Source organism: Ascidia mentula, chromosome 9, assembly GCF_947561715.1.
Source record: "Ascidia mentula chromosome 9, kaAscMent1.1, whole genome shotgun sequence".
Lineage (NCBI taxonomy): Eukaryota > Metazoa > Chordata > Ascidiacea > Phlebobranchia > Ascidiidae > Ascidia > Ascidia mentula.
In genome coordinates, this window is record NC_138574.1 from 4,971,467 (window position 1) to 4,987,463 (window position 15,997).

Sequence of the window (15,997 nt, forward strand, 5' to 3'; positions counted from 1 at the left end):
TTTTTGCGGCATATTGCTGACTTGTTACAGGCCTAATTATTTTGGTCGCCAAAAAAGGGGTCAAGAAGTAGCCTACAAGCGGTAAAGAAAATTTAGTTTTTGACATAAACCAAACAAGCCGTCGTAGAGTATTACAAAACATCCAAGTATAATTTTTTTAACCACAGTGGACAATTACACACACGTACAAGTCAACATTTAAAACCGCGTTAAAATTTCTTACACAAAGGTTGGTCGACGGGCAATCATTCATCAAACAATAACTTCACACGACCAGGAGATTCGAGCTATTCCTGGTTGACGCATGACGATGAGTTGCTTCGCTCGTACCTAGTACTGGCCAGGGTGTGAACTTTGCACTTCGGCTGGTTATCATGCAAGTTATCGTATTTGCTTTGCAGCGACGTGGGATTTTGAAGAGCTTTGCAACCGTTGTCCGAAATGCCTGGAATGTTTGTTTTCTTGTTTTTTTTTAAATAACATTACTTTGTCGAACAAATCCTCTCAAAAATAGCGACCTTGCTGGTCATATGATACTTATCCGTTACTTCGAGATACTTCACAAAAATATTACATACGTTTATGTATACAGACAATTTGTGTAATTTGTCTCTTTGGACGTCACACCACCCTTAAGATAACCCCGCACTTTCGGTTGATTTTGTTTAACAAGTTGACCTCTTGATCACCTCGCTGAATGATTGTAAACCTTTTACGCCATTTACTACCAGTTGTTACCGGTCCAATCCTGCCTTTTCGTCGACTAATTCCTGTAGCAGTATCACAATTCGGCGTCATATATATTACTCCAGTATGTATTGTAAATAATTTTACAAAAAAGAATGAACATAGAAATCACAAAATTTGGAACAAAAAGACGTGCTCTCGTGCAAGTTGTCAATTTTCTTGTGTATAAAATACAAAAAGCAAGCTTACACAAAAATGCTACATAATATAAACAATATGTTGAATAATTACTGCAACGTTATGGTTTGCTTGTGTAACAAAAACCTTGGCAAAACATAATATTATTCATTACATGTCTTTTTTGTGTCTACCACAGTTTTAACACAATCTGCAAAGTCCCTGATTTCAACACAGTTAAACCGAGTTACATAAACCGTGAATACAATAAACTTGTAACTCGTCACAGGTGATGGTACAACATAGGTGGTTTAGCTACTGTTTCGTAACTGTTGCGACCACAGGACGCATGTATGGTCGGCGGAAGTCGAAGCGAAAGATTGGCCTCCGGGATGCCACCTGCATTGGATTATTTTGTCTGTGTGATGATGGCATCTGTATGAGGCGCTCTTTAAATCGATTGAATCTGTGGAGGTCAAGAAAAGTTAAATTTTAGGCAAAGAAACCTATAGGAAATGGACAGGCTGCTTTGCAACAAAAATCGCAAACATTTGAAAATTTATTTGTTTGCTGGAAACAAAATCAATTATGTTAAAAAAAGAATAGTTTACTTAAACATTATAAATATGAATTTCTAGCACTAGCAACTCGAAATTCGTTAGTTTCGCAAAAAGCATAGGATATTAACATTACCTTGTTGTAGAAGTGTGTCAATATTTGTGACAAGAGCAGTTCCGTCGTAAGATCCGGAGAGCAGAAGATTTGGAGATATGGGATTGAAACGGACACTGCGCACTTCACCATTGTGGGCTTCGAAATTCTGAAAACGTTTTTTGTTGAATGTTTTGTGTTCAGTAAAATTTTCAACAATTGAAATAGTATTGTTGTGTTGTTATATATTTATGTTTTAATACAAATTTTCAAGTACTGCCCTTCTGCGAAAAAAAAAACGAGGGCAGATTTTATTCAACAAACGTTTCGCTTTCCACGCGGCAAGGATTCTTCAGGGTTGTGGCGCAACATTTTAAACATGTAGCCCAAAAATACGAAAGACAAGAAAAGAAAAAAGAAACACATTAACGCCGCCACTTGATAGGCGACATTTGCAACAAGCTGCGGAAAAACATTATATGACAGGCGAATTGTCGGTTGATCAAAATCTACGTTACTTTTTGCCGGAAAGTCATTTCTTGAAAACGGAAATGTAGTTGGTGAATTTAACGTAAAGCCAACATAAACAATATCGGTTGTACTCATTTTCACTGTATTTGTGTAATTTAAAACCCTTTCTTACTTTCAGTGTTTTACAGGCCACCATGTCGTACACAGATATCATGTTGTCATCCCTACCGGCGACTAAATAGCGCCCACTGGCGTCCACACAAATACTGGTTGGCACAGCTGGGTTACTGGGGGAAGTCCCAAAGCCAAGAACACTGTTACACCTATAATGAAGATTTTTTAGATATTCTATTGGAATTAAAAACAAAATTTCAACATTTAGGCTGTTTTGAAAAGGTACCTGGCAGACTTTAAATCCCAAATGCGAAGTGATTTATCTTGTGACGAAGAAGCCAACATACCATTGTTCCATGAGTAAAGAGACAAAATTTGATCTAAATTAGTATAAAAAAATGCTACATGATCAAAACACGAAGTTGTCGTGCAATAATAAATGTTGCGTATAAAACGTGCTAGTGACAGAATAAATCTGACAGTTATGGCTTTCCAGATAGTGGGCTACAAAGTTTTTTGGAGGCTTGAAAGCATGTTACCATACACAGTTCGTGTAAATAAATATTATATAATAATAATTTTTCAAAATTGCTCTCTGTCAAGGCCATAGAATCAAAGCTCACTTTGTTTAAAATAGTGCTACTTTCAAAATGGTCGTCATGAAAAAGTGTTTATTACATTCGGTCACTAGCTTAAACAGGCTGAGAACAAACCGGTTCAGAATTGTTCCATCACAGAATAAAATGTTGTCTGTCTTAGAACTTACCAACATGACCAGTGAGTTTATGAAGCATTGTATCCACCTCACAGTCATAAGTAAACACTTTGCAGTCTCCCGAGCCACAACTTGCGAGCACTGAACCAGAACCGAAATCCCGCAAGAAAGTTACATCACGCACCACTCCTTCATGGTACGCCAACTCAAAAGTGGGTTCTTGAAAATGTTAAAATTAAATCTTACTGGAGAAATAAGTCTGAATACTTGACTTGAAAAAAAAAATCTTCACAATTTACAGCCAAGTGATAATATTCTATTTATTGAAACAACTCCATTTTATTCCACAATACAAGAAATTAACCTTTTTCGGGAAAAAATAATTTCAAAATTACAACTTCTACACAGCATTCGGAATTGCATTATCACAGTACTACACACAATAAAATGTCTTTCAAATAAGAAATGCTAACCTGAAAGATGATTCGTCTCGAAGTCAAAATCGAATAGCTTAATCATTTTATCATTTGAGCATGAAGTGATCATAGTTCCATCGCCTGAATTTGTAAAAAGATTATTAATAACACACATCTGATAAATGCAGTGACTATTTCAAATGCGCTAAATCATGGTTTTGGTCACTGCACAGTATCACATTGATAAATACTGGGCTAGTTTCGCCAAAAATTGTCCTTCCATTTTCTGCATTATGAGTATTGCTAAACAGTTTTTTTAACATAATGGTATAATAATGTGACAAAGGATTATAAACATTGATTTTGTAACTCAATAACTTAACACAAAATAAGAGAACAAACGAGAAAAATCCAAGTTGTGAATGCATTTTTTTGACAAACACTTTTTCTTTTTTTTACAATTAAAGTGATGCAACAAAATAACTAAAAAATAGCAGGAGCGCAACTAAAACAACACTGGATAGGCCAAAGTTTGCATGTGCATGCAAAACATAAAAGTACAATATTAAGTATTGCAAAGAGTTATATATTTTAAACTTTTGTGGAAGTGCATCATACCATTCCAGCTAAGTGCATAAATTGATCCTTTGTGTACATGAGTACATTTTGTTAAAAGTCGAGTCCATTCCAAACCAAGACCCAACTCCGCCTGGTATTTCTGTCTTTGTCTAAAAATATGTCAAGAGCACTTACAACACAGGACAAACAAAAGGATAAACCCAAAACTCTGATGTGATTTCAATGCATATATATACAACTAAAAACATGTTTGTCACTAGTTGAATAGTACCAACAATGAAATGGTAGAAAGGTTTAATATTTATTTGAAAAATGGCAAAAAACATAAAAAAGGGTATGAAATGGCAACAAATAAGTGTAATTGTTTTGATTACCAATCTAAATTACAATTCTAAGTGCTTACACATTAGGATTGAACGGCTGCTTGGGCATTGCACAAATTTTCAAGTTACGGGCGTTAGATCCAACTGCATAGACATGACCATATGGATGGAATGCGATTGCCCTGATTGCTGATCCTTCCTCTGTTTTCTCAACAGGAACATACTGCAGAGGAAATGATTGACCTTGTGGGGTTGGAGATGCCTCTGCAGATATGTTTGCTTGAGGTTCTAAACACAAAAAAGTAACACTGTGGAACTTTGCCCAATTTGAAAAGATAAAAAGTTTTGACATAAAAATTTGTAGTGACATTTTGACTTGAAAGAATATTAGGTGTTTGTGAGAAAATTAAAAATTAATTTATTATTTTAAACAAATTACTATGTCTTCGAATGCATAAAAAAATATCTTTCCAAATCAACAAACCTTTCTTAATTTGCAAGTTTTGACGGATCATATTTGCATGCTCTTCTTTGACTTGAAGCTCTCTAAGAACTCGGTCACTCTCTTGTCTTGCTGCTGCTTGTTCTGCCATGAAGTCTGCATATGAGTCCTGAAACAAATGTTATTTTATTGAGATCGAGGAGCAAACTGCTTACATATGTTCAACAATTGCAATATTAAACTCCCTTCAGACAAAAAAGTTTTTTTTAAATGAGATTTTGTTACAGTAATGAAGAATTGATTTTCTCTAAAGAAATAAAGTAAAGCTGAACATTTTCTCTCTCAACTTTAAACACACCTATTGTGAAGTAATGCACAGAAAAGAGCTTTAATACTTTGTACCATCACTTTACACTTACCCTAACATCAGCTTTATTTTGTGTTGGTCTGTCACCCATCGTTTCAGGGGAAGATGTATTTGGTTGAAATTGATTAGGAGGTGGGTGGGTGTTTGATGAAGGCACATTGTCATGACTATAACTATGTGCTTGGGTGACTGTCGCTAAAACAGGATTAAAGGTAGGTGTATCTTCCCATGCTTGCGATACTCTTGGAACAGATTCATCCACCTGTTCTCTGTGACATAAAATTTATTATGTTTAATAATGGTGTAATATGTGACTCTGGTGAGCATTAACTATTAACAAACTAACTAAACTTTCTTTATGAGTGTTAACTAAATTAGCCATTTCAATCCGAAATGCATTAAGTTCTGTAAATTAGGATTAAATAATGCGAGCATTTAAATCCGGTTTAAATTATGACTCTCATCCTTTGCTTTTGGAAATACAAACATGGTAAAGATTCAATATATCTTTTTCAGTACGTTTCATAAAGATAATAACTATAACTTCAACTTACGATGTGGAAAATGATGTGACCCTTTCTGGAGATATTGAAGGACTAGGGATAACATCACTTTGTTGTAAAGGAATGGTTGAAACTCTTACCTAAACATACAGGTATTATATCAATGAGTCATACTAAAGAAAATGCTTTCACAGCCACCTCCAATTTACTCTTGTCAACAGGTTGCCGAAACAAATGATCTTCTTTAACTGTTTGCAAGCGCTCGAGTATCAAGTTATTTGTATTGGACAATGATGTGGAATCAAGAAAATCATCACAACTCTCCTCTGATAATAACAACCATAATTATGATAAGTATGAAAGAGTCTACAATTAAGAAGTCCTTCGCATATAAATTAAAGAAGGTTATTCAAAAATACACATAAAATTGGTACAAGGTTTTTTTACCTTGAAACTGTGGCTGCTTGCCATGACTTGCTCTTTTCTTACAATAATACAAACACTTGTCGTACAGCATTCCTTTTACCATTGCAGACACTAACCTGATAACAAGAAACTATTTTGGAAACTGTTGAGGTCCTCCAGAACAGTATAATTGCTGTACACAATAGTTACTACATTTCTTGTTACTTCCTCAACAAATGTAGTTACTCCAGTGCAGTAAATATGCTAAGTTTAGGTGGTTTACCTTTCATGACTTGGAATAACTGATGCTTGCTGAAGTCCGTTTGTGGAAAAAATAGGTCCAACAATTTGTGCGAGCTCATGGTAACATTCAAGACGGGTTACTAAGGCAAGAGAGGTTGAGGTGTGCCTTTTTACCTGTGTGATAAAAAATACACAAAATGCAAAGTAATGCATAATTTACATATTGATGCAAGTAGAATCGCTTAGACAGTCGACTGACCTGTTTGTTAAAGTAATCTTGTATCGAATCCATCATTGCTTCTTTTTCTGCTTCACTGAAATAGGTCTGCAGTTCCACAACAGTATCCTACAAAGAACAAGAATTAAAATTAAGAAGAGTTATTATTTTTTTCAACCAGTTACTTTTGGCATTTTGAAATATGTGTTTAGTTTTCATAAGATGTTATTTAATCAGAAAATCAACTACTAATTTATAGTTTATGCCCAAAGGTTCTGGATCATATCAGAGATGTTCAAATTTTGTGTGATCATATTTGATTAATTAGGATTACATTTTAACACTTTTTGGGAATGTTATGTTTCTCAGAATATTTGATAGCATTTTAGGAGAAACATCTATATATGTGTTAACATACTAGTGATTCAATAATATCAACAACAAGACAACGATCCAAAATTGAGGAAAAAACTATTTTCTGCTTACCCTAAGAGAGCTTTCAACACTTGCTTCATCTGGACCAAAACAGAGCTCACAGTATTTTTGTCGAAACAACAAATAAAGAATTTGTTTGTAAGATGCAGCATCTGCGCAAGTAACACGTGTAGGTTAAGACCTCAGCTATCTCATTGGTAATTTCTGCAATGGTGCCAGATTGGAAAGTTTGCAATTTGCCAGATGATTATGTTACTACGGTTGATTGCATGGACTATCCGACGCTTTCTGTGTATTAATGTGCAGTTTAATTTTTATTGTAACTTTCTGATAAAAGTGACATTTCAATCTGGCCTCAGTGTTTTGTAACATTGTGGACATGTAATATGGTTATATAAGAAGGAAAACAAAACCAGTTTACATTTGCTACACAAAGTAATAAGCTTAATTCAAATATTTACCCAAAATCTCCGAGAGAACTTGCAAATACTCTTTTGCATCATTCCACCTTCCTTCTATGGCATACTCGCGCAAGGTCATCAGTTGCTCTCCTTGATACGCTGCAGACGTGGTTACCTGAAAAATACAAAACATTTAATAGAGGCCCCGTAGCATGAATAAACACAGAAGAATATTTATTTAAACTTACTCCACTTTCTTTTACCAATGCATCGGCGCTAAAGAACAACTTTCTCGAGAGCAAATATTCATGGATAATTTTAACGACCGAACTGTCATCCACAGTTACATCCATTGAAGACCACTCGTAGTAACTGTGTAATCTGAGTTATCGGCAGTTGCAAATAATGATTTAACAACGTCGCTGCCCCAACAACAATGTAAACACAACGAACATCAACGCATGAGTGGTTTCATTGAGGACACGCAACATTGACTTCGCTACTTAAGGAATTCAGATGAACTATTGCATTTGCCAAATATCTTTTCCTCACAAATTTCTTTCTTCAGTGTAAAATTAAACTAATCAGAAAGTCGGCTGTACTTTTGGAATACAAAGTTATTAAGGTTGAGAAACTGATATTTAGGTTGTGTGTTTTTAAGTCCCAACAATAAATTTCCAAAAAAAGGAAATAAATTTTAATTGTTAAACAAGAATTACAAAATAGATTTTTAAATTACAACTTGTTGATTATAAAAATTATATTTGTAAAGTACCGAGGTTTACCTTTAATTGAACTGTGAAGTCATGCGTGTCAACACCGATGCGTTCTCTTTCGCGATAGTTCAAGGCGTCGATAGGTTGTAAAATCCATCAGAATCATGCCTCCGAAGTTCGACCCCACCGCAATTACTTATGGTGAGTGAAGGAAAGAAGTTAACACATTTTACTAAAACCACAATTAAACAGATAGTCTTAACAGCATTTTCGTAATGCCCGCCCTCCACTGTGCAGTGGTTCCGAATTTATTCCTTGACATTCCTACTTTGCTAGTTCGAAACTTGTAAATTTCCTTTAACCCCTATTTTCCTAACTTTTCTAATTGTGAAATCATTGCATGATATAAAAAATAAGCTTCTCGAGAGAGGATTTTATTTGGCGATCACGGACAAACTGACGTTTTTTTCATGCACTACTTGACCATAAAATTGTGAGAAACTAAGTTGAGGATTTATCCTCATTCTTTCCGATCTGGCTTGTACTCACAGAAATTCTATGTGATTAATGACACGTCATATTTTCTTCAGTTTATCTCCGTGTAACTGGAGGAGAAGTTGGTGCCACGGCATCTCTTGCACCCAAAATCGGACCCCTTGGTCTCAGCCCCAAAAAGGTTGGCGATGATATTGCAAAGTCTACCCAAGACTGGAAGGGGTTAAGAATTACTGTGGAGTTGAAAATCCAAAACAGGTTAGACTAATACTCTTGTTTGGTAATTTGTTTGGGTTCCATGTATGATGGAAATTTAATCCACAACATCACCAGGTACTGCTATACATTTGTAGCTGTATTCCCTTGTTATTTTCATTCGCAAATTCAATGACAGTAAAACAAGATGGGTGGTGGTACTGGTATTTAAAATTGCCTCTTGGTGTAGTTGTGAAAAAAGGAGTTAACTACATTAAATAGCAATGCCATAGCCAATAATAGTAGAGCAAATGGCATGCTCATAAGCAGGCACACCCACTCTTGCTCTCTATTAAATGTATACTGTCTGAATTTCAGTGCATGATTAGTATTTGCCTAAAAGGGCAGTTTTCTTTTGAAGGATAAACATACAAGATCATTGTATGGGAAAAATGGTAGGATGACCAGCTCACATTACAGCTATTGCAGTGGTAAAAAAAACGAATTGTGGAATGTTGTGAATTTACCTCGAGCAAACCTCCGTTTGATTTAAATTGTATGTAAATAGTTTTTAAAATACTGGCTCTACCATTTTATGTAAAAATTAACATACCTCTGTGTTATAACTGGATTGTTATTTTCATCCCCAAGTGTTTGTTAAGGTTTCTTGCTCAAGGAGACACAAGTTGTTTGTAACAAGGGATGTCTGGGTTTTTAACCATTTCACTAAATCATCCTTTCTTTTGCTACATTAATAGTGCCGATAAATGATATTTAGTGTCAGATCAAACCTCTTTCCCAAATGATGACAAAAAGTACGGCGCAGTGAGATGTGGTTTTGTGCAAGTTCATTTGTTGCAACTAAAATATGACTATTTCAATAGTTTTAAACTAAAGTTCTTTTGTTTTTGGACAAAGGGACTTGCACAAATTATTCAGTGATCTGTAATAACCGAACCTGATGGGAAAGTGTGTATAGGATTTCAATTCTTTTTGCTTATTTTACTCTGTTGCTATGGCAAATTAACCAATCTTGGGGATAGTGTATGTCAAATGTAATTCCTGCATAACTTGTACAAAGTAATGCAGGAAGATGTTGTTATCACCAGGCAAGCTACCGTGCGAGTGGTTCCAAGTGCCTCATCTTTGATCATCAAAGCCTTGAAAGAACCTCCTCGTGACCGCAAGAAAGTCAAGAACAGTGAGTAGGCTGGGCATCTTGACAGCAAGACGTACTTGCCTCATGGCTGTTTGTCATGCTCTTGGGAAACCCAGCCCTAAATGGTTGGGGTTGGCATCCTATCCACACTTACATGTGAAACTGTGCCATCGGTGAACACACACCGAAATCAAAGTGCTTTGCTTCAATGGCTGTTGCACTAAACTTGTTCTATGACCATGTTATACTTTTCCTTTTCTCAGTCAAGCACAATGGCAACGTAACTTTGGATGACATGTACAATGTTTCACGCACCATGCGGGAAAGGTCTATGGCAAGACATTTCTCTGGCACGGTCAAGGTTTGTGGCTGATGATGTGCTTTACCTATTTCTGTACACTTATTAATTTACTGTACATTTATGCAGGAAATTCTTGGTACAGCACAAAGTGTAGGTTGCACTGTTGATGGCAAACCACCACACGATATCATCGAAATGATTGACAATGGTGAGATCGATGTTCCCGAGGTATGTTGTGTTTTCCTAAAATTTGATTGGTAGCTTTTTATATTTTGTATGTTTGTGTTACAGGAGTAACTGCATCTTTTTGAACAACGCATGTGGTGAGGTCAAAAAATAAAATAAAGAAAATGAAGACATTTGTTTTTGTGATGGTCATGTTAAGTTATGATTAGAAAGGACCACAAAAAGACAGTACAAAGCTTAGAAGGTCAAATGGTTCTACATGGTTATCAGCGTTAATTAAAAGCCCTTCAGAAAGTGAAATATTAATTTGGAAAGAGCTTTAAATTCGTATTCGTGGATGTTCCGTGTAGTCTTGCCACAAGTTGATGCACGCCAAACTGCACAGACCTCCGAACAGTGTCATTTCGGTCTTATTTGCAATGTCAACAAAGACTTTGCAGTATGGTAGGGAGTCCGCATGCTGTACAAAATGTTTCAGTTTTTGGTTGGGTGGGTTACAGTTTTTAAGTTAGAAATTCGTTCGTGCATCTGGTTGGTGCTGAGTGTTGTATTGGGCTCATCAGCTTGTGGCACCTATACCTTTTTCTGAGGTTACTTTTGACAGGAGTACTGGGTCGGCTGATAAGGGCTTGACTCCACTTTTACTCTTTTGTAGACAAATAGTGGAAATTTGGTAAAAGGATCCCCTAGATTCAATTTTTAGTGGTCGCCATGTTCATAAGTCATGTTAATTGAATAAAAACAATCCGACAAGCATAAGCAGTTTGGTTTTCTACGTCAACCCCGAGTGTAGTGATCAAATGTGTCCTCACAAACCTTCAACGTATGCTTGTCAGAAATATCAACAATGTGATGAATTTGAAGTAATATTAACATAGAAGTCATAAGAAAAAAATTCACCCATTGGGAAATACCCGATTGGCACGTTTTTTACTGTTCTTTGCCTCTGTAGCTAAGTTTTTATAGCTATACGATCATCGGGAGCCACAACTACAATGCTTAAAATTGTAGTAGGATGTTACGAACAACTTGTTATGGGATATTCTGTCAGTCCTGGTGTTGACGAAAAGAAATGGGAATTTTCGCCGTATTTCACAGACCACTCACAGAATGGATGCATAAAATCTGTTGCGGCTGGATCAACATACATTGCTACTGCGTCAACAGATGAAACAATTTGTCTTTATAATATGACAGAAGGAACAGAGTTAGGAACAATAAAGGTAAAAACGCTACCACTGTTGTATGCCTGAAATTTACTATTTGAGTATGGTTTCTATTTGTATTATGAAAAAAAAATGTTCGTTTCTAAAAGCTTTACCCCATTTTCTCGAAGATGTGCAGCCTAATAAAAAATATTATTTTTTTTCTTTGTTAGGGTCATTCAGGGGCAGTGATGCAGCTTCTTTTTCCTGACAACAAACATTTAATAAGCTGTAGTGAAGATGGAACAATATGCATGTGGGAGGTTGGACCTGATGGAAACTTGCTAAAAACACTGCGAGGTTTTTAAAAGTCATAATGTTTGGATTAATGAAAGTTGTGTTACTTAATGACGTTAAGGGCTGTTCAATGTCATTAAATCTCAAAAAATGTTGGTCTTAAATTTACCTGATTTTATTAAAGGACGACAATATGTAATGGAGCCAGTATTGTACAAAACAAATATTATATCAAGTTGATCACCACTGTACTATGTAGTAGAACAAATCAAGACAATCAGCAAATATTTATGGGCTTAAAAGTATCATATAAAGGATTCGTAGGCCGTTGTTAATCGTTGTGCCGGCCACCGGGAATTGAAAGAAAAACAAGTAACACATACAGTGGGAAGAACAACCCTGGTAAAAAACGACAGGGGCAGTACCCTAAGCTAAAAAACATGAGGGGTTGGGGGGACGATGCCACTATCATGCTGTGATGTAATAATAAGTGAACAGATATGTAGGGTATGTTGTAGTTGTACAAGAGTTCTGTTAAAGGCTAAATCTGGTGTATTATTGTAAAGGTCACAAAGGAACAATTACATCTATTGCCACCCATCCATCTGGGAAGTTGGGCATGTCAGTTTCTCCCAAAGATGGTTCATTGCGCACTTGGAACCTGATGACTGGCAGATCTGTGTACATAAAAAATATGAAAAAGTTGCAACCAGAATACATCCGGTAGGAGAATGAATTTTGTGAATATAAAAATTCATTTACATAGCTAGGATTTTGTGTGATACAAGATGGCTATATCAGGTTGTCTGAAAAACTTACATGTGCCAAAGCTGGAGGTTCACTGCTGTTGATTAAAGACCATTAATCATTTTATAGTTGGTCTTTGGATGGAAAATACTATGTTGTTGCATCTTTACATGTTCTTCAAGTTTATGAACTTGAGTCTGCCAAATGTGTTCATGAAACAACTTTTCAAGAACAAATTCTGGCAATGGAGTTTTTGCCATGTGATAACGAACACAGGATTACAATCGGAAATGGAGTTGGAGAAATTGTTGTTTTTGATACTTTGAAGGGAGAATGCAAGAAAAAGTTTAAGGTATTAATTGTAATCATAGCCTCTCAATGACTTCAACAGGATATTCTTGAGCTTATAGTTTATATTACCAGGCACATGAAAATCGAGTCAAGTGTCTACATTCTATCAAGCCTGGAAAACAATTTTCACGGAATCCTGATGAGGTTTGGTTAGCCACAGGTTCAAGCGATGGCGATATTAAAATGTGGAAATTTGATGAAAAATACTTTAGCTCCACATCACATAAAGGTATGTAATTATTGTATGTGTGTGTTTTGAAGTAAAAGCAAGGTAATTTTGTTACAGCGGAGTGTCTACTAACAATTAACACAAATGCCAGACTTACTAGTCTTGCGATTTGGCAAAAATGCGAGGAAACTAAATTGACCAAAACCAGCAAGGAAAATTTGCAGGAAATTGCAAAAACAAAAGAAAACAATAAAACAGGTTGGTTTTTTGTGAATGTTTTATGTCAACTTACTGTTGATTATTTCAACTCAAATATTGTCATTTGTATACCAAGAAAAAATTAAAATTTTTTTATTTATCTGCAGAAGTCGTCCAAAGAAAGAGAAAACTTAACAAGCGATTAAAACAAAAAAGAAAATTGCAGAAACTTTTGTTTGATGAATAAATTTTTACAGTATTTGTATGGTTGTGTAGTACAAGTTGTATGTAGGAGTTAGATGCCGGTCAGTAAAGTCATGTAGCTTTACTCTTGTGATATGTATGTGCTGCTAGGTCATGTTTGTTAAAATCTGCATTAAACTTTTTTGCTGAAACGTTAGGTGCTGTAAAATCAACACAATAGTAATTAATCTCCCTGTAAAAATGCAATCAATCCCATGTAGCACATTTTATTTCTTCTAAAAGCAGTGTAGTAGCCTCAACCAAACTACCACAAATATATATTTGCACTTGCATAAAAACGTGGCAATATACTAAAAGGAAAACTGTTAAATAAGGAATGGGTTATTTCAGACCCAATGCCCAATTTATTCCCTGAACGAGAACAATGATAACAGGTTGCCAGGCAACGAGGTAGCGAATCCAGTCAAGAAGTTGACCATAAAGAATGTGGGGTCTCTCCCATGGACTTGTAAACATGCGTTTTAAGTCCACCTTTTCTTTGCAGTATGGGCAAGTTTGTTTTTTTCCTGTAATTACAAATACAATACAACAATGTAAACTATTTTGACTGATAAAACACCCATATGACATTTTATTAATACAGTTTTGCAAATTTTTAAGGATGATCAAAAGCCTTTTTTGGAGGTTGGAATAAAGTTTTACATAGAGTTTAAAAACTATATATATCTTTTTAATTCCAAAACCACATTTGCAATTTTACAAGTTTATATTGTCACAATGCACTTGCCTACAATGCACCACCCCCTGATACAGTGGTCATGAAACACATGGTAACAGGAAAGCTTGTAAACTTTTTCCACAGAGTTGTCATCTTCGTGAAGTGGTAGCACAAGCTCCTGACCACAAACTGCACATACACCGTCTTTTAAAGTCTTGGTTGGAATCCCAGTCTTTGTGTAATACTATGAACAAAAATTAGTTTGTCTTGTAAATGTTATCACAAAAATCAGAACTTTTTTAACAGTTGAGGATTTGTGATTTTTGCAAAAACTATTCAAAAGTTGAGAATTATTTGAATACTAACACCCCCCCATCATAATGTATATTGTAAATGTTTACAAAGATTTTAAACTTTTTATCATACTGTATTGACAACAAAGGTCCCCAATCTGTATATACAATACAAAGACAAAATGGTTGCTAGTAGCAACTTGCTACACATAATGTATAATGCAATGGCATTTTACAAAATATCCAAGCTTACCCCTATGGTAGAAGCCATCATTTCTGAACAAATTTCGGCAAAATCCCTGGACATTACACCATAGTACAAACCGTAAAATAGCAGAAGGACACTAAAATCCATTGCCTATAAGTCCAAAGAAACATCAAAGTATAAAACAATGTACATTCCAACACATACAATGATAACCTACTGTTTCTGGTCTTATGAGAAATAACATATTGAGTCCAAATACAGTGAACATTACTAGCACATAACCAATCACTCCAATTGCGTAGCTGACTTGAAATAAGAGCAAAAACCACTTGTATACCAATCTGCAACAAAATAGTTGGCCTACATGAATATTTGATTACACTTAAATCCTAAAAACAGTTTGTTAGCAACCAGTTGTCATAAATTGCAGTTGTTGCACTTTTATAAATTGCAGTGCCACTTTTTTTATATTTTAACTTTCCACACCTGTTGGGGCAAAGAGACCAAACTATTTTTGGAGGGAATATTTTCACCCTCTCACCACATTAATGTTAGGTATTCATAGGCAATGAATTACAAAGTATACCTTGGAGTGGTTCCAGAAAGAGGCCTTTTTCTAGCCTTTGACACAACAAAAATTGTAACAACAGTGTAAAAGGACCAGATGATTAAAAATCGCAACCACACCATCTTCATGCTAAACAGGAATGGTACAGACCACATACCAAGTAGAGTGACCATCTGTAATGCAACCACAATCAGTTATAGATCACACAAAATAGTCACATAGGAAATATTCACATTGTATGACTTGGGATGTCTATTTTTCCATTGGACAAGGGCAATCTGGGATATTATGAGAGTTGAAATCAGTATAAGAACCATCTCCAAATGCATTGTCTCATGACCAATATGTTTCTCCATCTCTTTTAGGCGGGCAAGGCTAAAAAAGTAACAGAAATACCATCAAACAATTTGTTATTTTTCGGTGGCAGTGGTAATCTGATGGTTTAAGGAAAAGTTTTTGAAATGTTTCTGGTGAATGAGCTACTGCAACGTTACTGATAAAGTACAGTGGTTAACATATCATGCAGTCAAAGAAGTGCTGGCCTATTGATTACGGTGGCAGTATTACAGTTGGTTATCATGCACCAGCAATGGTGTCATAAAAAAAGCTTATTTACTTTAAGTCAGCCGCATCGCTATTGAAAAATCAACAAACTCATACCGTTTTGCTTCTTCTTCAGACACCACTGGTGTTTCATTTTTCAGTTGTTCCATGTTAAATACAAGCGCTTTGAAAGTTTGAAGCTAGCCCAACTATGTTCGTGTTACTAAAATTACGATCCGTCGCGGTGGCAAGTTTAGTTCACACAAAAATCCCCCGATGATAAGCTGTCTTTGTATGCTTGGCCAGTCATGCGTAAAACTCCAAAATGTAGTTTTTGTGGCGAAACTAAAAATTTTAG

The 15,997-nt window shown here is 35.6% G+C and overlaps 4 protein-coding genes across 4 annotated transcripts; 2 read left to right on the forward strand and 2 right to left on the reverse strand.

Moving 5' to 3' along the window:
- Positions 1-825: 825 nt before the first annotated feature.
- Positions 826-7,570, reverse strand: LOC145913696 (uncharacterized). The gene is made up of 18 exons (XM_083001442.1): positions 7,395-7,570; positions 7,207-7,321; positions 6,797-6,897; positions 6,353-6,439; positions 6,134-6,267; positions 5,893-5,987; positions 5,644-5,771; positions 5,497-5,585; positions 4,995-5,211; positions 4,618-4,744; positions 4,214-4,421; positions 3,850-3,959; positions 3,289-3,372; positions 2,867-3,034; positions 2,387-2,480; positions 2,159-2,309; positions 1,558-1,684; positions 826-1,330 (listed from the first exon to the last, which is right to left on the reverse strand). The coding sequence occupies exons 1-18, from the start codon at positions 7,497-7,499 to the stop codon at positions 1,176-1,178; spliced, it is 2,295 nt and encodes a 764-aa protein (XP_082857568.1). The 5' UTR covers positions 7,500-7,570; the 3' UTR covers positions 826-1,175.
- A 388-nt stretch (positions 7,571-7,958) lies between these two features.
- LOC145913486 (large ribosomal subunit protein uL11-like) lies at positions 7,959-10,371 on the forward strand. The gene is made up of 6 exons (XM_083001166.1): positions 7,959-8,063; positions 8,453-8,615; positions 9,662-9,753; positions 9,975-10,072; positions 10,139-10,240; positions 10,304-10,371. The coding sequence occupies exons 1-6, from the start codon at positions 8,027-8,029 to the stop codon at positions 10,307-10,309; spliced, it is 498 nt and encodes a 165-aa protein (XP_082857292.1). The 5' UTR covers positions 7,959-8,026; the 3' UTR covers positions 10,310-10,371.
- Positions 10,372-11,129: 758 nt separating this feature from the next.
- LOC145914007 (p21-activated protein kinase-interacting protein 1-like) lies at positions 11,130-13,352 on the forward strand. Its single transcript, XM_083001783.1, has 7 exons — positions 11,130-11,421; positions 11,577-11,703; positions 12,207-12,363; positions 12,517-12,739; positions 12,811-12,967; positions 13,025-13,165; positions 13,273-13,352. Exons 1-7 carry the CDS (start codon positions 11,194-11,196, stop codon positions 13,350-13,352), a joined length of 1,113 nt encoding a protein of 370 aa, XP_082857909.1. The 5' UTR covers positions 11,130-11,193.
- A 222-nt stretch (positions 13,353-13,574) lies between these two features.
- On the reverse strand, positions 13,575-15,884 carry LOC145913843 (E3 ubiquitin ligase Rnf121-like). Its single transcript, XM_083001604.1, has 7 exons — positions 15,757-15,884; positions 15,330-15,471; positions 15,115-15,269; positions 14,746-14,869; positions 14,574-14,678; positions 14,097-14,271; positions 13,575-13,875 (listed from the first exon to the last, which is right to left on the reverse strand). Exons 1-7 carry the CDS (start codon positions 15,807-15,809, stop codon positions 13,691-13,693), a joined length of 939 nt encoding a protein of 312 aa, XP_082857730.1. The 5' UTR covers positions 15,810-15,884; the 3' UTR covers positions 13,575-13,690.
- Between the last annotated feature and the right edge of the window lie 113 nt (positions 15,885-15,997).